The sequence below is a fragment of the Neoarius graeffei genome, chromosome 15, assembly GCF_027579695.1.
Source record: "Neoarius graeffei isolate fNeoGra1 chromosome 15, fNeoGra1.pri, whole genome shotgun sequence".
Taxonomy (NCBI): Eukaryota; Metazoa; Chordata; class Actinopteri; order Siluriformes; family Ariidae; genus Neoarius; species Neoarius graeffei.
The window spans coordinates 8,127,908-8,152,789 of record NC_083583.1 but is presented as its reverse complement, the minus strand read 5'-3'; the positions used below and the strand labels follow the sequence as shown (position 1 = coordinate 8,152,789).

Sequence of the window (24,882 nt, the reverse complement as noted above, 5' to 3'; positions counted from 1 at the left end):
AGTGTTAAAACAAGTATGAGGCGGTTTAAATCCGGCACACGTAAAAGGAGAGAAAGATTAGAGGAGCAACAGAGGAGAGATGCTGTGACAGATTTGCTAGTATGAAGGAGAGAAAGCTAAAGCTGAAACTAAATTAAATGTGTTAAGGCTGCCCTTTTTTCTTCAGTTGAGCCCACAGACGCAATCTTAATAATCAATCATTATGGGCATAGGCATTACTTTTTTTGATGGACATACAATACTTGTTTGATGGGCATACAATAATTTCCACCAAATGATATTTTGCCACTGGTTTGTACTTGTTTGCAATGCGCAGTTCCAGTGCGCTACGCAGTGCTGCAGAGTTCGAATGATATAATCACCCAGAGCGAGCTGCATGATTTATAATTGATGTGAAATAAAATTAAAGCCTGTTAGTTTGCACTTATTGTCATGCGTGAGTCTGTTGCTGAAGATTATGGTCGCATTTTCGAAATTGTAAAAATGCCTTTATCGCCGGTATTTTATTAGGCTATAGCCTAAGATATGGGTAGGGGTGCCTCTGAAACATCTACCGCCCCCCGTCACAATACCCAAGCTACGCCCCTGCTGTTTGCGCTTCTATACTCTTCTGATGTGAAGTGACACTCTTCCAACCATCCCCGGTCTCCCCTATTTGTTGGTAAAGTGACCGTTTTTCCATTCGGAGTTGAAACAGTGTCGCATCCGTTTAAAATTCTAATCACATCCATTTATGTTTCATTGCCTTCTGTAGCAATTTTTTTTTGTCTTTTATACTTTCAATGACGCAGCTGGGCGTGTCACGTGACTGATGGGGTTCAGTACCTGCTCCAGGCGTCTAATTGGATGCATTACGTCATATGATGCTTAAAGTTTGATTGGTGACAGGTGTTGATTTTTTTTCCCTCCCCCTTGAATATTTGTTTGTATCCTGAAACTTTGCCCTGTTTGTGCTTCTGATGTTTGTTTTATTTTTTCCTTCCCAGTTGATCCCAGAGTAACTGAACTGAAAGGGTCATGAACACCAGGTGGGGTTTATGGCTTTAGGGTTTATTCCAGCATGATGAGCAGTAACACCTCTTTACCGGGTGACTTGTCCGAGGTGGGAGATGTTAAAACCACGGACACACTGAAGCTGCTGGAGGCTCACCGGCCCATTAAAATCGGGATTATTTTAGTCCTGGGTGTCATGATCACTTTGGGGAATGTGGCTGTGGTGTCGGTGATCTACTCGGCGGTACCGGGCTGGTCACGGAACTCGCGATACTTTTTGTTATCGTTAACCGGTGCGGACTCGGCATTCGGTTTGATCGTCATGCCGCTGAACCTGTGCGTGAGTCTGGTGAAGGACTACAGCGCCGAGCCCGACCCGTTCTGTCACGTGGTGGCCTTTTTTAACGCCACCGTTTACTCCACGTGCATGTACACGCTGGCCAGCATCAGCCTGGAACGCTACGTGGCCGTGTTTTACCCGCTGCAGTACTCCTCCATCCTGACCCGGAGACGCGCCCTGGCGCTCATCGCCTTCGCCTGGCTCTTCCCTCCGGTCCTCCTGGTGCCCATCTTGTGCCCGGAAGGAATCATAGACGTGTACTTCTCCACGGCATCCCTAGTGTGCAACCCATCCTACTCCACCAACGTGACGTACTCTCTGACCCTCACCGGCTTCATCTTCTTCCCCTGCTCGGCCCTCATGACCTTCTGTAACCTCAGGCTGTGGGTCGCCGCCAGGAGGCAGCGGAGGAAGTTGAGAAGATACTGCTCCGGTCGGTGGACCACACCTAACGTGGCTTTGCGTGTCCTCGTGCCCGTCATGACCGCCTACTACACATGCTGGACCCCCTGCATGGTCATAATGATCTACACTGGTGGGTTTGGCTCATAGATGCAACACAGTGCATGGGCGTAGCCATCATTTTAGAAGTGAGGGGGGCAAATAGAATTAAGAATAGTAGTAGTAGTGACATAGGGGCGGCATGGTGGTGTAGTGGTTAGCGCTGTCGCCTCACAGCAAGAAGGTCCAGGTTCGAGCCCCGTGGCCGGCGAGGGCCTTTCTGTGCGGAGTTTGCATGTTCTCCCCGTGTCCGTGTGGGTTTCCTCCAGGTGCTCCGGTTTCCCCCACAGTCCAAAGACATGCAGGTTAGGTTAACTGGTGACTCTAAATTGACCGTAGGTGTGAATGTGAGTGTGAATGGTTGTCCGTGTCTATGTGTCAGCCCTGTGATGACCTGGCGACTTGTCCAGGGTGTACCCCGCCTTTCGCCCATAGTCAGCTGGGATAGGCTCCAGCTTGCCTGCGACCCTGTAGAAGGATAAAGCGGCTAGAGATAATGAGATGAGAATGAGATGAGTAGTGACGTAGCTAGTTATATTCTCTTCCAGTGGCAGCTCCAGAGATTTTTCCTTAGGGTGGCAAAGGAGGGGCATAGGTTCCAGGAGGGGGGCATAGGTTGTCGATGCAGCAGTTTATGCAAATCGTAGAAATCGTTTTTACTTACACTCAAAGACTGACAATCAAGTCATCTTGTCAAATATGTATTGAGCTATTGTACCATCAAGGAAAACAGATTCAACCATCTTTTCTGAAAGTATATTCCCAAGCAATGAATGGAACTATTCTGCCCTAGCGATGTATCAAAAAATACAGATAGCGAACGGTTTAGATTGTGGATATTTACTGAAGACTTCAAACTTTTTATACAAATGTGTTCATCCTCGATTTCCATAAAACTAAAAGAAACAAATTAAGTATATCACTAAACTAAATAGCACGCGAGCTAGGCTGACCTGCTAGTAATGCTAACACACAACACACAAGTTGTTTACTTTCTAAAGCCTATCACTTTACAAAACTATTAGCTTTCATTTCGTTGCCTAGCATACACAGAAAGTAAAACATAACTTGCAGGTATAGCTACTACCGGAACCTAGCGAGACAGCACTCCACACATCCAACCAATGACGTTGCCTCATCAGAAGTCGAGCGTTCAGAAGAATCATAACAGAAGAACATCTCTCTGTGGGTGAAACCATTTCAAAATTCCTGGGGTGGGGTGTGAAATAACGGTAGGTAGAGATGAGATGAGGGCTTAGTATCTCTGTAGATAGATAATTGAATTTCAGAAATGTGTTTTAATAAATAATTCTTTTTAAAATAGGGGGGCAACTGTGGTGGCAAGACATATTTTTACAGTGGCAACTGCCACCTTTTGCCACCCCTTCAAACCGCACCTGTTCTCTTCTCACCTGTGACCCTGCATAATCACCCCTGTTGGCCTCTGGTCCACTGTCTCCTCTCTCACCCTGCTCTTTCTATTGTGGCAATAAAGATTAAAAAATATGTGGAAAGCAGCATTTTGAAATAGAATTAGGAATGCAGTAATAATGATCAGCAAATTCATGTACTTTAAACTTTAACTACCACAAAAATAAATTAAATCTTTACAAAAATAAGTCAAAGGAACACAAATACATTTATATTCTTATTTTCTACCCAGAAGTGAGTAATCTTAGAGTAGCCAAAATAGTAACGTTACTCAAGTAAGAGTATTGTTACTTTAGAATAATATTACTCAAGTAAAAGTAAAACGTATTTTGCAACAAAACAACTCTTAAGAGTACAATTTATCCAAAAAGTTACTCAAGTAAATGTAACGGAGTAAATGTAACTAGTTACTACCGCCTCTAAGTTGGCTAGCTAGCTTAACTAACTAAATTGACATCTATTTGCCATCTTTTAGCTAAACATTATCTACATTCAACAGCATTACTCAACTTGCACGGTTTGTTTGGAAAAAACTGTCAAGTCTTTAGTCTGTTGGCTGAACATACAGAAGTGCTGCCCAGATCTGAATCACACCAAAGATACTCCTACAATATTTTCTAAAGCGTCTCCGATCACACACAACAGCGGTGTTTGTTTGCTGCCTTAGCTCCGCCTGCTCATGATGCGTTTAGAGGTGGCTCAGAAAAATTCGTTTCCACATGTTAAAAATGAATTGAGTGGTTGTAATGGCTGTAAAAAGTGCAGGGGACAGAGGGCACAAATATGGGAAATGCAGGGGATATGTCCCCTGTATCCGCTACGCCCATGCTTGGGGGGGATCCTTGGGGGGTCCCCTCCCCTCTTTGTCAGATCATGCATTTTTTTCAATAGCCGCATAAGAATATTAGAAAAGCGCCCACTGTAATTTTTCTAACATTTAAAAAAAAATTTTTTAAATTATACTAATAATATATAACCTGGTTAGCATTGTCGCCTCACAGCAAGAAGGTTCTGGGTTCAAGCCCAGTGGCCGGCAGGGGCCTTTCTGTGTGGAGTTTGCATGTTCTCCCTGTGTCTGCGTGGGTTTCCTCTGGGTGCTCCGGTTTCCCCCACAGTCCAAAGACATGCAGTTAGGTTGACATGGGGTGGCCTTGGGCTGAAGTGCCCTTGAGCAAGATAACCAACCCTTGACTGCTCCCCAGGTGCTGTAGTGTGGCTGCCCACTGCTCTGGGTGGGTGTGCATGTGTTCACTGCTTCAGATGGGTTAAATGCAGAGGATGAATTTCACTGTGCTTGAAGTTTGCATGTGACAAAGGTTTCTTCTAATAATAATAATAATAATAATAATAATAAAATTGTTATTATTATTATTATTATTTAAATTTATATAGTGCCTTTCACAAACCCAAGGACGCTTTACACAGGAGTTACCAAAAAAAAAGCGCCACACTAGGAAGAGTAGTGAGGTAAAAAGAAAAAGTTTTCAAGTTAGCTTTGAAGGAAGAGAGTGGAACAGTCACGATGTGATTGTGGTAACGAGTTCCAAAGTTTAGGAGCAGCAACACTGAATGATCTGACACGCATAGATGCCAGTTTAAAATGTGGGACAGTCAGAAGTCCACAGACAGATCTGAGGGAGTGGGAGGGACAGTACAAATGAGTCAGGAAACGGGCAGGTAACATCTCTGCAGACCGATCACACCCTGGTCACAAACTGTTTAAACTTCAACCCTCAGGGAGGCGATATAGATCACTGTATGCAAAAACAACCAGACACAAGAATAGTTTCTTCCCTCAGGCTGTCTCTGTGATGAACAGCTAAAATCCGGATTCACATATCAGTAATATCACTTGCAAAATATCTGCACACACATACTGTCATTCTGTGCTCACTGTTACTTATTATATTTGTACTTATTTATATTTACTATTTCATCTTTGCACTCTGCGACCCTGTAGAAGGATAAAGCGGCTAGAGATGATGAGATGAGATCTTTGCACTATGCACCATATTGCGCCAAAAGGGAAAATCCTTTGTGATGAACAGCTAAAATCCAGATTCATATATCAGTAATATCACTTGTAAAATAGCTGCACACTCGTACCGTCATTCTGTGCACACTGTATACTTTTTCATACTTGACTTACCTGGATTAGTTTGCACTATGCACCTATTGCACCATTTTTTTTGTGTGCGTTTATGCTTTTTATCTGTTTTTGTACTATGAGAGCTAAGTGAAACCGGAGTCAAATTTCTCGCGTGTGTCCACATACCTGGCAATAAAAGTGTTTCTGATTCTGAATTGGCTCACAGAGATGGGGGTGGGCGAAACCATGAAGAGCTTTATAGGTTAAAAGCAAGATTTTGTATTTAATCCGAGAAATAACTGGCAACCAATGCAGTTGCTGTAAAACAGGAGTGATGTGAGCAGTGCTCTTGGTGAGTGTGAGGACTCTAGCTGCTGAGTTTTAGATGTACTGCAGGTGATTGAGCAATGTGGCAGGGAGACCATAAAAGAGAGAATTGCAATAGTCAAGACGAGAAAAAAAAAAACCCGCATTGACCAACATTTTGACATCAGTTTCCAAGAGAAGAGGGCGGAGACGTGCAGTATTGCAGAGGTGAAAATGGGGTTCAAATGTAAGGGTGGAGTCAAGGAGAACTTCAAGGTTTTGTTTTTTTTTAAATACAACCCCGATTCCAAAAAAGTTGGGACAAAAAACAAATTGTAAATAAAAATGGAATGCAATGATGTGGAAGTTTCAAAATTCCATATTTTATTCAGAATAGAACATAGATGACATCAAATGTTTAAACTGAGAAAATGTATCATTTAAAGAGAAAAATTAGGTGATTTTTAAATTTCATGACAACACATCTCAAAAAAGTTGGGACAAGGCCATGTTTACCACTGTGAGACATCCCCTTTTCTCTTTACAACAGTCTGTAAACGTCTGGGGACTGAGGAGACAAGTTGCTCAAGTTTAGGGATAGGAATGTTAACCCATTCTTGTCTAACGTAGGATTCTAGTTGCTCAACTGTCTTGGGTCTTTTTTTGTCGTATCTTCCGTTTTATGATGCGCCAAATGTTTTCTATGGGTGAAAGATCTGGACTGCAGGCTGGCCAGTTCAGTACCCGGACCCTTCTATGCAGCCATGATGCTGTAATTGATGCAGTATGTGGTTTGGCATTGTCATGTTGGAAAATGCAAGGTCTTCCCTGAAAGAGACGTCGTCTGGATGGGAGCATATGTTGCTCTAGAACCTGGATATACCTTTCAGCATTGATGGTGTCTTTCCAGATGTGTAAGCTGCCCATGCCACACGCACTAATGCAACCCCATACCATCAGAGATGCAGGCTTCTGAACTGAGCGCTGATAACTTGGGTCGTCCTTCTCCTCTTTAGTCGAATGACACGGCGTCCCTGATTTCCATAAAGAACTTCAAATTTTGATTCGTCTGACCACAGAACAGTTTTCCACTTTGCCACAGTCCATTTTAAATGAGCCTTGGCCCAGAGAAGACGTCTGCGCTTCTGGATCGTGTTTAGATACGGCTTCTTCTTTGAACTATAGAGTTTTAGCTGGCAACGGCGGATGGCACGGTGAATTGTGTTCACAGATGATGTTCTCTGGAAATATTCCTGAGCCCATTTTGTGATTTCCAATACAGAAGCATGCCTGTATGTGATGCAGTGCCATCTAAGGGCCCGAAGATCACGGGCACCCAGTATGGTTTTCCGGCCTTGACCCTTACGCACAGGTTCTTCCAGATTCTCTGAATCTTTTGATGATATTATGCACTGTAGATGATATGTTCAAACTCTTTGCAATTTTACACTGTCGAACTCCTTTCTGATATTGCTCCACTATTTGTCGGCGCAGAATTTGGGGGATTGGTGATCCTCTTCCCATCTTTACTTCTGAGAGCCGCTGCCACTCCAAGATGCTCTTTTTATACCCAGTCATGTTAATGACCTATTGCCAATTGACCTAATGAGTTGCAATTTGGTCCTCCAGCTGTTCCTTTTTTGTACCTTTAACTTTTCCAGCCTCTTATTGCCCCTGTCCCAACTTTTTTGAGATGTGTTGCTGTCATGAAATTTCAAATGAGCCAATATTTGGCATGAAATTTTAAAATGTCTCTTTCGATATTTGATATGTTGTCTATGTTCTATTGTGAATACAATATCAGTTTTTGAGATTTGTAAATTATTGCATTCCGTTTTATTTACAATTTGTACTTTGTCCCAACTTTTTTGGAATCGGGGTTGTAACTTGGGAAGGACTAATAGACACATCAATAGTGAAACTGGAGAAGTTCAGAATCTGTCTTTTGGTACCTACTAATAGAACCTCTGTTTTGCTAGCATTAAGTTTAAGGCAGTTCTTATGCAACCATTGCTTAAGGTCAGTGATGCAAGTTCTTAGATTGTCACCTCAGCCTCATTAGGGTTTCTATAACCTTGTATGAACTTCCTGTGGTTTGGGTGCGAAAACCCAGTTCTGCACAAGCGCAACATGATCGCACTAGAAAGCATGGTCAAGCTGCCAGTGTAGCTGCAGTCTTTTTAGTTGCGAATTACAAGTATTTCCTCTTGTGTTAATAATTCGCCATGTCAAAACAAGCAACTTTTTCCTCTTTCTTTTGATGTGAAGACAGGTAAGCAATTTTATTTATTTGTAACATCAAAGTTGCATTTTTTTTGGCTTCGAAGCCAAGTTTTAGTGTGTTGTTTCTAGAGCACATCAAGAAAATGTGGAAGAAACAATGAAAGAGCTGGTTTCTAAGCTACCTAAAACTAGCAATGTTAATTATTTTTTGTTACATATTTTTCATAGTCAGGACTGGCGATGATGAACATACACTATGGCAGAGCGATCGACGTTGACAAGATCATTGACATCTTTGCTGTTCGTCATCCACGACGCCTTTTACTTAGAAACATTTTGGCCGATGAGCAGTAAAACGACAAGAATAGAGATCTGCATCAGTTGACTAGGGTAAGATGTCAAGCCGCTATCCATACACTGCCGGATAAAGCTGATTTGGCCTAATCATTGTCCGATGTCTCAACAACTCGCAACATGAGATGAAAGAATGATGCAAAGACCATGTTATTTTCTTTCATTTACAGACCTGTGGGTACATACTCAGGCTGCCAGTCAGTGTGTGACACACACCCTCCCCTGAAAAATCCTAGCTACGTCCCTGCAGTGTTGTCATGTCAACATGCTCTCATCAGTGTACTGTAGTTAATCTCATGCATGTGCTGCAAGTCTGCTACATGACGTTATGAACCAATTTGCATATTAACTTAAGACCATTTCAAGTAAGCTTGATTTTATACCCAGAGTCGCAGTACACAAAACAGCAATGTCAGAAAAGAGGACCAGAACACAGAGAAAGAAGGAAGCCTTTCTCCAGAGCACCACAATTTATGTAGGAGAGAGTTGGGGTATTAGGGGAGAGCGGGAACAGTTTGTATTCCCATAACTTCTGCTAATCAGGAGTTAGATGTTGCTCCTTAGAGTAACCGACTTCCTTTGGAGCCACGAAGCTGGACACTGCAGTCACGTTTGTGCAATTCAATATTTTCTCAACCAAAATTTGTATTTTTGCCTCCACCTCCATTCTATGGTGTAATGTATGCTGGTGAATTGGGGATTTGTTAGGAATTAAGGTGTGTAGTCTTGAGTTACTGTATATCAGAGGTGGACAGTAACGAAGTACGTTTACTTGAATAGTGTACTTAAGTACACTTTTTTGAGTATCTGTACTTTTACTTGGGTTTTTTTTGGAAACTTTTATGACTAACTTCACTATATTTTGAAAGACAAATATCGTACTTTTCATTACATTTCTATCAGGGTCCTCGTTACTCGTTCCTATGAAGCAGCTTTGAAAGTGGATGGGTTTTTTTGTTTTGTTTTGTTTGTTTTTTCTAAAGCATGATTTGGTTTTGGGGCGGCACGGTGGTGTAGTGGTTAGCGCTGTCGCCTCACAAGAAGGTCTGGGTTCGAGCCCCGTGGCTGGCGAGGGCCTTTCTGTGCGGAGTTTGCATGTTCTCCCCGTGTCCGTGTGGGTTTCCTCCGGGTGCTCCGGTTTCCCCCACAGTCCAAAGACATGCAGGTTAGGTTAACTGGTGACTCTAAATTGACCGTAGGTGTGAATGTGAGTGTGACTGGTTGTCTGTGTCAGCCCTGTGATGACCTGGCGACTTGTCCAGGGTGTACCCCGCCTTTCGCCCGTAGTCAGCTGGAATAGGCTCCAGGTTGCCTGCGACCCTGTAGAAGGATAAAGCGGCTACAGATAATGAGATGATTTGGTTTTTTTCGTAGGTGACACTGAGACAGTCTATCAGTAATCACTAGGGTCATGTCCATAGACGGTATAAAATCAAGTTCAGTGATTTTTCTCAGCAGCATTATTTGAGCGCGATCAGTTGATGGCAGAATGGAAGGACGTGGTTCTTCTAGGAAATGCATGCCCCCATGGCCCATGAGCCCATGTTTCAGTTTTCTGAAAGGATTACAGATTCATTTCATTTGAAATGTTTGCTTTGTTTGCCCAAAATGAACCACATCACGGCCTACAAAAACTCACCGTCCAACCTGCGGGAGCATATTGAGGTCTGTAAACGTTTTATTCCAAGAGAAAGCTTGCAATGAAGTTGTCTGTGCTTTTAGAGCTAGCGATAACATTGCAATAACTATACAGTCTGGTTAGTCAAATGACTTCTGTGGATTTGCCCGCCAAGTTGCCGTAGCCTTGTCCACGGCTAATGTTTACACACAGCTAGTTAACTTGGACACTGTTAGTTAGCATGTAAAAATGGAGTTATGCTAACATGAATAATGTTAACTTATCTGAAGTCCTTTCAGAAATGTTTCAACATAATCTTGCCAAATAAGCAATGTAGAAAGCTTTCTTTTCTGGTAACATTAGCTACCCAATATGATTTCAAGTTTGAAAGGAGTTTGCTAGCATGTCAGGTGGCGCTTCAGTTCTACAAACTAGTCAGTAAATCCGGTAGGTTGCTTCAGAGGCGTTAGGTTTTGTAAGCGTTGTGGCAATAATACAACAATGTGTTGACAGAAAATGTACTTAAGTATTTCTAAAAGCAAGTACATCAGTACTTAAGTAAAAATTTGACTGTCCAACTTTCACTTCTGTCAGAGTAACATTTGACCAGTGGGATCTGTACTTTGATTTAAGTCATGAAGTTGGATACTTTGTCCACCTCTGCCGTGTATAGTGTGTGTTTGTTTGTTTTTTATTAAACTTAAATTCTGGGAGCAAAAAAAACATTTTAAGGATTTTTTTTCCCCCAAAATGGCCAGATGGGAGAGTTGGGACAGTTCATAATGTTGCAGGGTTTTTGTTTTTTTTTTTTTCTTGTGGTTTTTAAAATATAAAATGGTTTAAAAATGTTTAAAGTGGGTGTGTCCCTGCACGAGGATAAAACTTATTTCATTCCTTCTTGAGTATGGAACTGTATTTTGTCATCAGGTTTTGGGTAAACTGACATTTTTCTATTGCTGTACCAGCACTGTGTTCATACAGTTCATATGGGACAAGTTTTGATGATTGATAAAAATTTTACATTTTTCCCCCCATGTCTCCCCACTATGTCCCAAGTCTCCCTTCAATGTCTCGCGTCTCCCTGCAAAAAAGACAGGAAAAAGTGAAGTCTGAAGGCTAGTATGTGACAAGTTGAGAAACTAACATTGTGCTAAGAGGGTATAGTAAATCTTCTCTAATGCAGTATGAATGTGACGTGACCTGCAAAGAATTTCACACAATCTACAAAAGCTGAAAACTCATCCCAAGTCTCCCTACTCTCCCCTATTTACAAGGTGAGGTAAAGTAAAACCAACTTTATGTAGACCCCTTTACAAAATAGTCAAACTATTTACCCATTTTAAAAAAATAAAATTTACAAAACAATGTTTTCTTTCTCTGTATTGAAGTTAATAGGTGAAAATGTCATTTTACAGAGGGGAAAACAAATAATGTAAAGTGGTCTGAGCTGAAGACCTTCTGGCCTTTTTTTTTTTTTTTTTTTTTTTTTTTTTTTTTAAATGCGCGCACTGACATTGGAGACTTCTTCCCTAAAAGCTAAATGTCTTTTTACAGAAAACTTCACCACATCAGTAATCGGTTTTTAATATAAATATGCAGGTGATTTTTATAGGAAATCACATGTGCTGATTGATCGAGAGATTTGGACTGTTTCTCGATAATCGCCTCAAGCAACTCGGCAAAATGGCGGCCAATCGCTTAGTCACTGTAAGTGAGGAAGAATTACAAATATGAAAGAAAATGCTGTTCCTAAAAACACTAAGGTGCTATGAAGTTTGGTCTAAAATTATTCAAAGGTAAGGTGGAATTGTGACTTATCCATTATAAAATAAGTTATTCTATCCACATTCACTGGATATGAGCAATCGTGTGCTCTGATTTGGCTACTACTAGGATATCAGCTCGTATACCGTGAGTAGAGAAAAACAAAATGGCAGTGTGTTGCTGAACCAACCGAGGATGAAATAAAAACTCTACTCAAACAAAATCCCAAAAATACAAAAAAGCAACAAAATATGGAATAAAAGTATTTGATGGCAAGAATTTTTTTCTTTTCAAGAGTTATCGCGTTTTTCACAAATTACTCCTGTCATTTCACCGGTTTGTTTACCTTCTAAGCGGGAATTATTTTGTCTGTTTTGTATAAAGTTTTTTTTTTTTTTTTTTTTTTAAATCGAATTTGCAAAAAATAAAAAATGCTCTTTCTCAAAATCCAGTGAATGTGGACAGAATAAGTTATTCCAGTCAATCTCGTTGTACATGGTTTATAGACAGCTTGGAGCTACGCGCCTCGTCAGCCATCAGCTCATGTATGACTCGATTTCATGGAATAACTTGTTTTATGTGAGTCAGCGTAAAGAAGTGACAAGTCTGCACCGTGCCATTATTACATTTGCATACCACTTTTGAACTTTGAATAACTTCTTTTTTTTCTTTTTTTTTTAATCAATCACCTGTGTATTTATACTAAAACAATTATCCACCTCGGGCTCAGTGAATATCAGTGAAGAATAACCTCGATTTCATCTCCGTTATTATTCACGTCACCTTTGGAGAATAATTGTAAAATGTGGTGTGTCTGCCATACAAGGTCCTGTTGTTGGAAAATAATGCATTAGAATAACCATATATTTTATTTAAAAAAAAAAAGTTCTGACTCCAAGTCAGGTTTCTACCAAACCTGCTGAGAATTTAACATATAACATTAGGATAGAACCAGCGCCAGTGATATTGGGTTGAGCTTTGGGTCATTTCACATTTTATTTTAAAATCTTTCAGTAGTGTAGTTCAGAGTCCTGAGCTGTGTCCAAAATCAATCCCTCATTCACTACTCACTATATAGTGAATTACTATATAGTGAGCTCATTGGTAAAATGAAGGGGGGGAACGGACACTATTCCACCATCATTACTGTCGCACAATTAAAACGTGCCAGATCAGTCGGCTGGTGGGTTTTCAAAATAATAAATACACCCATGTATTTTTGTGATAAACCCATATTATACTGAGCGCATTTCCCACATTAATAAATACAAAGTACTTTGTGTCTGCTGCATCTTTCAGTTCTTTTAAATCAAGGCTGAATACTTTCTTTGCTGCTGCCTTTTATTAAATCAGATTTGAGGCTTTTGATTAATTCCTCGCTCTGCATACTTTTATTCTTGTATTTTGTTCTAGTTTAGCTTATTTTCTATTCTCTTACTATTTTTAATTGTACTTGAATGTCTGTTTTTATAATGCATTTCTTCCTCTGTCCATTCACCCCAAAGCTGCTGCCCCACACGCGCGCAACCGCAATGCATGATGGTATATATTGCTTGGTTGGTGACACTACTTTTCATGATGCATTGTGCGACACTGAGTGCACTATATAGGGTGTAATAATCCTCACTATATGTTCGGACAGCACTACAAAATGGCAAACAGTAAATAGTGTATAGAACACTAATATATTGAGTAGTGAGTGATTTCGAAAACAGCAGTGGATTTTAGCTCAGTGGCTATATCCTGATGAGATGGAATCTACATTTGGTGAATTTTGCATTACAAATCTAGTTCAGAGATGACTTGTGTCCTTCACCCTGAGGCGATCTCAGTAGGTTATATTCTAAAGAATTCTTAATGGTCCAAACATCTCTACCATAACCCGCTAACTTGCTCTTCCTGTCCTGACGTTTCTCAGCGCTCTCAGGCAGCGGCGTCCCGGAGTGGGTGGAATTTGTGGCCGTGTGGTTACCGACCTCCAACGGCTTCCTCAACTGTATCTTTTACTTTTGGATTAACCAGAGCTTCAGGAGAAAATTCCACTTGGTTCTGCAGAGACTGTGTTTCGGATTTTGTCCCAACACGAAACCCGTACACGAGTCGGTGATCGCTACTTTAAATAACAACCTCGTGCACGAGAGGTCTTCCAGCGTGTCGTCCACGTGCACCTTGCTCACGATCAATGTCGAGACCTACATCTGATGGCCAGGAACCAAGCGGGCATCTAAAAGCTGCGCGTCCAGAGCTATAAATTCCTTTCTCTGACGTGTGGGGATCAGAAAAGGTGAACGATAACCCTGTGGATCACTGGTATGGTTCATTTTCAACCTCAATAGTCATACAGACTTTTAGCTTATGGGCAAATTGTGCCTTTTTACATTCACTGCACTTTGCACTGTTTTTTTTTTTTTTTGTGTGGGGTTTTTTTTTTTTTTTTTTTTTTTTTTTTTTTAAGTTGGATGATGATGATGACTTCAAGCATTTCATGTAATTTAAAAAAAAAAAAAACAGTAACAACTTAGTGAGGACTTTTTTTTTTTTTTTTTAAATATAAAACGGTCTTATTTTCCTACGATATTAATGCATATTGCCTGGAATTGCACCACAATTATTTTCCCTCATTTTAATGTTCAGTCGACTGCATAATGAAAGTTATTCTGTCAGATTTTATCAGCGTCAACAGCCAGCAGTACCAAAAGGTCAACCTTTATACAAAATGAAAGTAATTAGGCACTTAACGTCATATAAAGGTCAGCTCAGCTATGTCTGTTGAAATCAGGAATTTTTTTTTTTTCTCCCTCATTAGATAGAGGTCCATGCACCCTTTATCTGCTCTCCTGTAGCCTGAATTTAATTTGATTGTAACTATGTAAAGGTTAAGTGTGTGTATATAGAATATTTTGGCACGGTTTTGTACACACCTTGTCTATTGTAACTTTGTGTGTTTTTCTATGTTGTAAAAAAATTTTAAATGATATTTTGTCAGCAGCTTGTGATGGCAGTGCTTTTTTTGTGTGTGTGTTTATAAAGGAAGACTTGAGGTCTATTAATGTCTAACTAAGCTACTTTCAGAGATTGAGATTTCAGAAAATTAAAAAAAATTGTAAAGTATTTTTGTAAATAACTAATTTTAGTGTTGGTGTTAAATGTTTGTGCTGTAAAATAAAGCTTAAAAGCCCTTGTATTAGACTTTTGTATTTTTATATTTTATGAATTGGGCAGAGAGATGCAGTATATTTAAAGAGATCCTTAAAGGTGACTTGTCTTTGGCATTGTGGTGGGGTTCACCCCCCCGCCAATGGACTGTCACTGCTAATATCACGCCTCATGTCTGTATATCAGTGGTGAACTGTTAGAGCTGGGACTTGAGTTCAGCCAAAACTTAGCAAGACACCAAAAAAGCAACAGGGCAAAGGATTTTGTAAGGGATTAGCGGCAGGCTGCCAGGTCGCTCCGTTGTGTGTAGTTATCAATGTTGATTTTTAAAAGTAACTAATGCCGCTTTTCCACTACAAACGCGGCTGAGCCGTGCCGTGCCGAGTCGAGCTGAGCGGGGCTGTTGGAGTTGCATTTCGACTACAACCGCGCTGAACCGTGCTGGCTGGAAGTGGGTGGACACATTGGGTGGAGTTAGCGAAAGTGGGTGGACGTCATGTGATGCCGTTAAGCAGCGCAAACAGTGACATCAGTGACAGTGGTGGAACAAGTCAGAGCCGGGCCGGGGGCGGGGCAAATGACCGGGCCCTTTATTAAAGCTTATCATAACATCATTTTAGGCTACAAAATGTCCGCAACTGCGGTGTTTACCAATTTCAACACTACCGGGTGCAACTATGTTATTTAGTACATCAAGTCCTTCAAACGAACATGTAACTCAGAAACAAAAAACATTAGGATACTGTACATGGCTCATAATAAAACATCAATAGCCTATACTGCGCACATTATTTGAAGGGCATACGAATGAGCGCTCAGAGGTTGCAACGCTGACAGGAAGAGTCAGAAATAAAAGGAGGGCGGTGCAAACCTCACTGAATGCACTGTGTTTACCAATTTCAACACTCCGGGGTGCAACTATGTTATTTTGTACATTAAGTCCTTCAAACGAACATGTAACTCAGAAACAAAAAAAAACATTAGGCGACATACTGTACATGGCTCATAATAAAACATCAATAGCCTACTGCGCGCATTATTTGAAGGGCATACGACGAGCCTTGCGCTCCGCGAACTCGTCCACGATGCTCTGTATGTCACTGATTCAGTGAGTTTTTAAGCGATAGTCTCACGACCCGAATAGTAAACAATAAACATGGAGGACATGGAGTCGTTAGTGTTGCTGGTCTCGGTGCTGTGGCTTGTTGTCACCGACAACGCCAACAGATACTGGCAAGAGCGTATAGATGAGGCGAGGCGCATAAGGCTTCAGAAATTCTCGTAATTCATAATTCTTCTTCTTCCGGGTTTGCGGTGTTTACAGATCCCAGCGCGCTCGTGGGGCGTGTGTGGGCATGTGAGGACACTCCTCCTCACCAATCAGTGCACAGGGGAGTGTCTGCTCACGCCCCCAGCCTCAGTCGGCACGGTTTGGCTCGCTTCAGCCCCACTCCAAAACGGTGCGAGTTTTAGGGGCTAAGCAGGGCTGAAACGAGCTGAATCGTGCTGGTTTTTGGTAGTCGAAACGCGAGCCGTGTCGGGCTGAAGCGAGCTGAAGTGAGCTGAAAAAGGGTAGTGGAAAAGGGCCAAAAGTGCACAGGGAAATGAATCCTTAAGTCTGAGTAAAAAATACTGTAGTGAGCGTACAGTATGGAAGAGGAGGCTGGAGACATAAGTCTTATGCTGTGTCCACATTTATACCACTATCGTACCGGTATAACTGTATCGATACAAAGTATACCGGTACAGTTTAGTGCATCTGTCCACACTAGCAAGAAATGTTTGTGGTTTTCTTTCACAGTAGTTGAAATGCACGTGCGTGAAATGTTTCCGTGGTTACCGAGTAACTTCCTTCCGAGAATATATGGCGGATGAAACAACGTGTGTGCTTTTTGTTGTCAATGTACAGTCTGTATTTCTGGTGGTCATTTATTCAGTCAAATCGTATAAAACGCGCGAGGCAGTTGAGAAAGAAAGAAACAAACAAATCTCCGTTCATTTTATTCAGCGAAGACATCGATTGAGGTGTGTGACTTTGCGCATTATATTTGTATTGATACAGAGCCGCTTCATCTGTCCACACTACGCGAAGCACTACAGTACCGATACTGTACTGGTACAAAACCCATACGTTTGTGGGTTTCATACCGATACAGTTATACCGCTACAGTACCGGTGTAGTTGCTAGTGTGGACAGGTGTTGCAGTACGAAAGTAGTTTCGTATCGGTACAAAATCCCTAGTGTGGACAGGGTATATGTTTCTCAGGCATTAGCCTATGCTATTTGCTCTCAATAGATGGCACTGGCTTGACCACTTTATTAGCATTTGCTAACACTACTGATGAACGCTACATGGGCTGGAAGGTGACTTAACTGCTGTACTGACTTGATAATTTTTGGTCCCTCCCACTATAAATCAAAATCTGATTGGTTAATTACTCTGTCACTTCCTACATAAACATACACTGCCATGGCCTTCTGTCCAGGCAATGAAATCCTAACCAATGAGTGAGCAGCTCTAAACTCTCTTCTCAGCCTAGAGACGACAAACCAAAAAAAATCTCATTGGATAACTCAATTTAAATATTTTAACGACGGTAACCCTTTCACTCCTGAAGCACATTTGATAGAAAATGAGGCCAAATTAGGAGAGAATAATTATAATGAAATTATGAAAGAAGTTAAAATATTTGAAATGCTGATATGTTTGGGCTCCTCTGAAGGCCTAGCAGGCCCTGATGATTCCCTTCTGCTGTACATCACCAAACTTCATTCCTGTTGAGCTTAGACCTGGGTTTGGAGTTAAAGTGATGTCTCATCCACCCGACAAGTGATGAGTTTATGCCACCATGTGTTGTCTATTATCCACATTTCACGAAAATCACTTCTCTTTCAATTCTTCACTGATTTTTATTCTTTCTGGCAGGAAGGTAGGTCTGCCTGGGGTGCATATAGCTTCTACCCAAATTTTCATAATTGCAATTAATAATGAAGGATTTATGGCTCTTTGATGGGATCCGCATCTTTGTGACCCGTTCTTTGAAAAGAGCCATTCAAAAGACTGGCTCATTTGGCTCTTTTTAAATATTTATTCAGTTTTAAGAAGACAGCGTCTAAAGAAGCCAGATCCCTCTGAACTGTAAACTCAATGCTATCCCAGAAATCCTTCCTGTAATATGCAAATTTGGCCGCCTCTGATTGGACAGCGCGACGCATCAACAGGCAGAAAGTGTAAAAGTACAAAATGTGTTAAGTGAGCTGAAACAGTAAAGATCAGATTCAATGCAATATTTATCAACGAACAACTTAGTTAATATAATAGTGTACTTTATATTATAATCAAGCATGTCAAGCCTACCGTCACTGTGAGTTGTAGACTAACTCAAGCGGTAGATCACTTCACTCATGGTACTTTTGCTAGCACTGGTGCTCGGCTTAGGTTTCACTTTGCAGTGGCTGTGTCAAGACGTGTTATGCTTAAGCCCATTCACTTTTTTATGCTGATAAGAGAATTACAATGGTTTTTCATGTGACAAAAATGTGCGATTAAATTGCGATTAACCGTGAGTTAACTATGACAGTCACGACATTAATCGCGATTAAATATTTTAATCGCTTGACAGCACTAATATATATATATATATATATATATATATATATATATATATATATAAAATCAACCATTATTAGGCCACTCAGTAACCTATGGAGTTCATTCAATCCAAATGTTTGTGTTGAGAGAAATTGCATGCATCACTGTATCAGTATGGATTTATAACATTCTGTATGCACATTATGGATACTCCACAACCCTCCAGCAAACATCATCAATAATCAGGATTACAAAGCGTATTCTTTTATTTCCTCCATTTATTGACTTATTGTATGTAATCAAATGTATGCCTTGATGAATAACTACACTAGTTTTTTGATACAATTACATAGTGCACTGCAAGAAATCCACTAAGTGTTTTTGGTTTCTTTTAGGCATCACACATTTATTAGAAAACACAGCAAATGTTCAAATATTCAAGTTAAATACTTAGCAACAGTATGAATAAATCCACACATGAACAATAGCAATGATATCTATGACCACAGCTAATGTGCAACATATTAAAGTTAAATACTTAACAATATCAACAAATCCACACATGAACAATGGCAAAACACCTAGACTTAATTATACAATAAAGATACCTATGAAAAAAAGGTAGGGCGGCACGGTGGTGTAGTGGTTAGCGCTGTCGCCTCACAGCAAGAAGGTCCTGGGTTCGAGCCCCGGGGCCGGCGAGGGCCTTTCTGTGCGGAGTTTGCATGTTCTCCCCGTGTCCGTGTGGGTTTCCTCTGGGTGCTCCGGTTTCCCCCACAGTCCAAAGACATGCAGGTTAGGTTAACTGGTGACTCTAAATTGACCGTAGGTGTGAATGGTTGTCTATGTGTCAGCCCTGTGATGACCTGGCGACTTGTCCAGGATAGGCTCCAGCTTGCCTGCGACCCTGTAGAAGGATAAAGCAGCTAGAGATAATGAGAATGAGATGAGATGAAAAAAGGTGATTTTTTTTTTCACACACAGTGTGATATCCGGACTTCATAATTTATCACACCTGCTCCTGCTTAGCATCTTCTAGAATGTATACCTCTGTTGCGCACGTAGAAAAACTGACAGCTGATCTAAGCTGCGCTAATAGCGGCGCTGTGCATACATGGAACTACACATTTCACATGTCCAGCTCCCAGAATCAGACTGTACCATTAGTAAAAAGGGTGGAGGGGTGAAATGTCTCATATAATCTCTAGCCGCTTTATCCTGTTCTACAGGGTCGCAGGCAAGCTGGAGCCTATCCCAGCTGACTCCGGGCGAAAGGCGGGGTAGACCCTGGACAAGTCGCCAGGTCATCACAGGGCTGACACATAGACACAGACAACCATTCACACTCACATTCACACCTACGGTCAATTTAGAGTCACCAGTTAACCTAACCTGCATGTCTTTGGACTGTGGGGGAAACCGGAGCACCCGGAGGAAACCCACGCGGACACGGGGAGAACATGCAAACTCCGCACAGAAAGGCCCTCGCCGGCCACGGGGCTCGAACCCGGACCTTCTTGCTGTGAGGCGACAGCGCTAACCACTACACCACCGTGCCGCCCAGGTGAAATGACAAGATCATAAATAATTCAAGAAAAATGTTATAGCAAATCTTAACCATGTATAATTTGCATATTTTAACAGATGAAATGAAATATTTTATTTCAAAAACTTACACAAGGCAATACTATTAAAATAATATTAATATCCCTCACAGGCCCCCCTGTCAGTGCCAGGCCCTTAGAATCGTCCTAACTTCCCCCCCCAGCGGCGCCCCGGCATAGAACTTCTACCCAGATTTGCTTCATTACAATTGTTAATGAAGTTATGGACTAATTAAACCTTAACCTCTTGTAGTTGAACAAAAATCGCTTCTTCTCTGTCAATTCCTCACCGTTTTGGATTCTTTCTGGCAAATGGGTTGGTATTCCTAGGGTGGATATAGCTTGCAATATTTATTGTGCAAGGTGGTTCACTTTAGATCGTTCCTTCTGGACTAGACGGGGCTGGAGTGAACTACGCCGTCATTGACTGTCTCTGTTATTGTTTATTGATCATATGCTGGGTTATTTATTTATTTATTTATTTATTTATTTAAGCCAGTCATTTCTGTGATTTCTTCCATCTCATCCCCATGCTGTCAGATCAGACGCATCATTGAGATGTTACAGAGCTGGCAGCCCGGTGCGAGTTGCCTGCATGTCTGATGAAATCCCAGCACGCCTCTATCCACACTACTAAAGAATGATACGTGTGAGCGCTTGGCTGTGAACGACACCTCTGGAGATTGAAGCCTGTTTTCTGGAAAGGACCTGAGGAGAATACACACTTGCACCAAACTGACAACTCAATTTTATTCGTCTAGTGCTTTTAAGAATTGACGTCATGAAGCAGCATTACAAAAACATATAAATTACATAGATGATACCAGTCAAAAGTTTGTACACCCCTACTCTACTTACTCATAGTTCTGTATTTTGATTATTTTCTACATTGTGGAACACTGAAGACATCAAAACTATGAAATAATATATGGAATTATGTGGTGAATAAAGTGTTAAAGGAATGTTTCATATTTTAGGTTCTGGAGTGTATCCAGCATTTACCTTAATGACGCTTTGCATGCTATTGGCATTATCTTAACCAGCGTCATGAGGTCGTCACCTGGAATGCTTTTCAGTTAACAGGTGTGTATCGTCAAAAGTTAATTAGTGGGCGAGTTTCTTGCCTTCTTAATGCATTTGAAATCATCAAACAGTAAATAGTAAATAATAAAATACAGTAAATAGTCATATTCCATAACTGGAGTAATCCATATTAAAGGGGAACAGAGGGCAATATATAGAGTAAATATAACAATAAAACACACATTGATGAACCTTATTCAAGACTTACAAAAGTTTTTTGTTCTAAGGTTGGAAAGTTATAGTGTTTTGAAAGTAGCTCGAGCAAACTATTTCCGCAGTTTGAACAGCCCGCCATGATATTAATTTTATCCAATCAGAATGCACGTTCATTTTCTCTGCATAACACTCATGACATATGTATGTGCCCAGTTGTGTTGGCTCATTGAGGTTGGGAATAGCACGTGTGAATCGGAAAGTAGGATGAATTGTAAGTGATCGGCTACACAATGCCACAGTGTGTTGCTTTCGGGTGTAATAACAGGACCGATGGAAAGCATAACGATCCTCCAGACGTGTCTTTTCACTCGTTTCCGCTGAAAAACACCAAGCGAGTTCGAGCTTTCTTCTCTTCTTTCGTCATCACCGGAGTCGAGAGTACCTCTCCTAGGTTTAAACTGGTACCCTTCTAAGCCATAGCCTGCTTGCAGTGTGTCTTGCGGGATCTCTTCGTACGATTCGACAGAGCTGTCGCTTTCACTTGATGCGCCCGACGCCATAATTACACGCTTCTCTCCTAGTGCAGTGGGTAGGGCTGACGTCACGGTCTTTTAAAAATGGCGACTCTTGTGCCGTTTAGCGTACTGACTATTATATTTACAATTACCAAGATATTTTGTTGTTTTCTAGTATATGAATTTGATAGAATACTTAAGAATATGTTACTTTGTCACATCAGCAACTGTATATATTATATTTGGTACCCCTTTAAATTACATTACAGTAATGGCATTTAGCAGACACTCTTATCCAGAGCAGCCTGGGGAGCAGTAGGGGGTTGGTGTCTTGCTCAAGGGCACTTCAGACATTCCTGCTGGGCCAAGGAATCAAACCAGTGAGCTTTTGGTCCCAAAGCTGCTTCTCTAACCCTTAGGCAATGGCTTCCCCATATTATGTCAAGAACTGCTCAATTACGTAAAGAGAAATGACATCCATCATTACTTTAAGATATGAAGGCTTTTGATTGTTACTGTATGAGTTTATAAAGTTATTAGAATCTTTGATATTAGACAGGCATCTAAAAATCTAACATCTGACAATGGCTCTACAATGAAACTATTAGGATTGAGGATTACACACCTACGGTATAATATCTAAATGTGCCAGCAAACAGACATCACTATAAGTTATATATAGAGAGGATATTACATGATGGCACAAAGATATGAAATTTATCTTCGAATGGTGATCAGATAGATCACAAGTGAGTGACACAAACAAGTGATATATTTTTCAACACGAGAAGATAAACTTCAAATTTTTGCACAACCGTGTAATGTTCTTTATATTATATTATATGGACACATCCACAAAAAAAAAACACAAGTTAATCAAAAGAATTTTAATTTTGATCCAGTGCATCTAGTCACCGGAAAACACTGGAAGTGATGTCATCAGAATGAAATATCAAGAATTATTATACATACAGAGGGCGGCACGGTGGTGTAGTGGTTAGCGCTGTCGCCTCACAGCAAGAAGGTCCTGGGTTCGAGCCCCGGGGCCGGCAAGGGCCTTTCTGTGTGGAGTTTGCATGTTGTCTGCGTGGGTTTCCTCCGGGTGCTCCGGTTTCCCCCACAGTCCAAAGACATGCAGGTTAGGTTAACTGGTGACTCTAAATTGACTGTGAGTGTGAATGGTTGTCTGTGTCTATGTGTCAGCCCTGTGATGACCTGGCAACTTGTCCAGGGTGTACCCCGCCTTTCGCCCGGAGTCAGCTGGGATAGGCTCCAGCTTGCCTGCGACCCTGTAGAAGGATAAAGTGGCTAGAGATGATGAGATTATACATACAGGACATTTTTTCCATGGAATAAAAACGTGTTCTATTCCTTTCTAGCGGGTTTCATTCATTTGGTTTGATAGCATGCAATATTATTAGCATATTGCTTATCCTACGTGTATTACGTCACTCTACCCAATGGAGAATGAGCGTTGAATATGGTTTACGACATTACATGGTTGTCAAGATGACATGACGTCACACATCGGAGACGTAAAACTTCCGTGCTAGCGAGTGGCTGGGACAATTTGTAAACAAACATGGCTGCCAGGTATGCCTTGTTAAATACAGAAGATTTTGAAAGAATTTTGAAAGAGAAAGACGCACTGAACACCCGAAAGGAATGTGTATGTACAGTGCTCAGCGTAAATGCGTACACCCCCTTTGAAATGTACACCCCAATGTTTACACCATGCATAAAGATGCCTACAAAGCCTACAGCAACATCACAGATCTCCAGGAGTACACGGAGACCGTCACTGCCTACATGAGGAAGTGCATGGATGACGTTACGGTCACCAGAACCATCTCCATTCAGGCCAATCAGAAGCCATGGCTGACAGGGGAAGTCCACAGGCTCCTGTGGGCTCAGAACGCCGCCTTCAGAGCTGGGGACGAGGTGGGCCTGAGGACAGCTAGGGCCAATCTGTCACGAGGCATCAGGGTGGCCAAGAGACAGTATTCCAGGTACATTGCTGACCATTTCAACGACAGCAGAGACACCAGGAACCTGTGGCGGGGGATTCAGACCATCACAGACTACAAGCCCTTGCCGCAGACCTGTGACAACTCCACGTCTCTGCTGAATCAGTTGAACGACTTCTTCGCTCGCTTTGAGGCAGACAACAGCACCACGGCACAGAAGACCCCACCACCTCCCAGCGACCAGGTGTTGATGCTTTCCCCAGACAGTGTGAGGAGAGCTCTCAGGACGACAAATGCACAAAAAGCCCTGGGTCCTGATAACATTCCTGGTCTTGTCCTGAGAGACTGTGCCAAGGAGCTCACAGATGTCTTTACAGACATCTTCAACATCTCATTGAGCCAGGCTGTTGTCCCCACGTGCCTCAAAACCACCACCATCATCCCAGTCCCAAAGAAGCCGTCTCCCTCCTGCTTCAATGACTACCGCCCTGTCGCACTCACTCCCATCCTCATGAAGTGCTTCGAGCGGCTAGTCATGTGGCATATCAAGTCTGTCCTCCCCCCCGCCCTGGACCCTTTCCAGTTTGCATATTAGTCCAACCGTTCGACCGATGACGCCATCTCCACTGCCCTCCACTCAGCCCTCACCCACCTGGAGACAAAAGACTTGCATGTCAGAATGCTGTTCATGGACTTTAGCTCAGCATTCAACACAATCATTCCTCAGCAGCTCATTCATAAACTGGACCAGCTGGGACTCAACACCTCCCTGTGCAACTGGCTGCTGGACTTCCTGATGGGGAGACCACAGACCGTATGAGTCAGCAGCAACTCCTCCAGCACCATCACACTGAACACGGAGGCCCCCCAAGGATGTGTGCTAAGCCCCCTCCTCTTCACTCTGCTGACCCACGACTGCACACCAACATCCAACTCTAATCTCTTCATGAAGTTTGTGGATGACACGACTGTGGTGGGTCTCATCAACAATGGCAATGAGACCATCTACAGGAGTGAAGTGAGCTGCTTGGCCATGTGGTGCAAGGACAACAATCTCCATCTGAACGTGGAGAAGACGAAGGAGATTGTTGTGGACTTCAGGAGAGAGCACACCCAGCATGCTCCACTATCTATCGACGGTGCTGCAGTGGAGAGGGTGAGCAGCACCGAGTTTCTGGGTGTGCACGTC

General features: G+C 41.9%; 1 protein-coding gene across 1 annotated transcript; it reads left to right on the top strand.

The window, feature by feature from the left end:
- The first annotated feature begins 1,060 nt into the window (after positions 1–1,060).
- On the top strand, positions 1,061–13,821 carry zgc:162592 (uncharacterized protein LOC561993 homolog). Its single transcript, XM_060941902.1, has 2 exons — positions 1,061–1,868; positions 13,538–13,821. The coding sequence occupies exons 1-2, from the start codon at positions 1,061–1,063 to the stop codon at positions 13,819–13,821; spliced, it is 1,092 nt and encodes a 363-aa protein (XP_060797885.1).
- The last annotated feature ends 11,061 nt before the right edge of the window (positions 13,822–24,882 follow it).

What these genes read in the sequence shown, in the direction of transcription:
- zgc:162592 (XM_060941902.1), top strand. Translation starts at nt 1,061, where the DNA reads ATGATGAGCAGTAACACCTCTTTACCGGGTGACTTGTCCGAGGTGGGA. An exon ending in GGTCATAATGATCTACACTG is followed by an intron (nt 1,869 to 13,537) that starts GTGGGTTTGGCT and finishes GACGTTTCTCAG; the next exon opens with CGCTCTCAGGCAGCGGCGTC.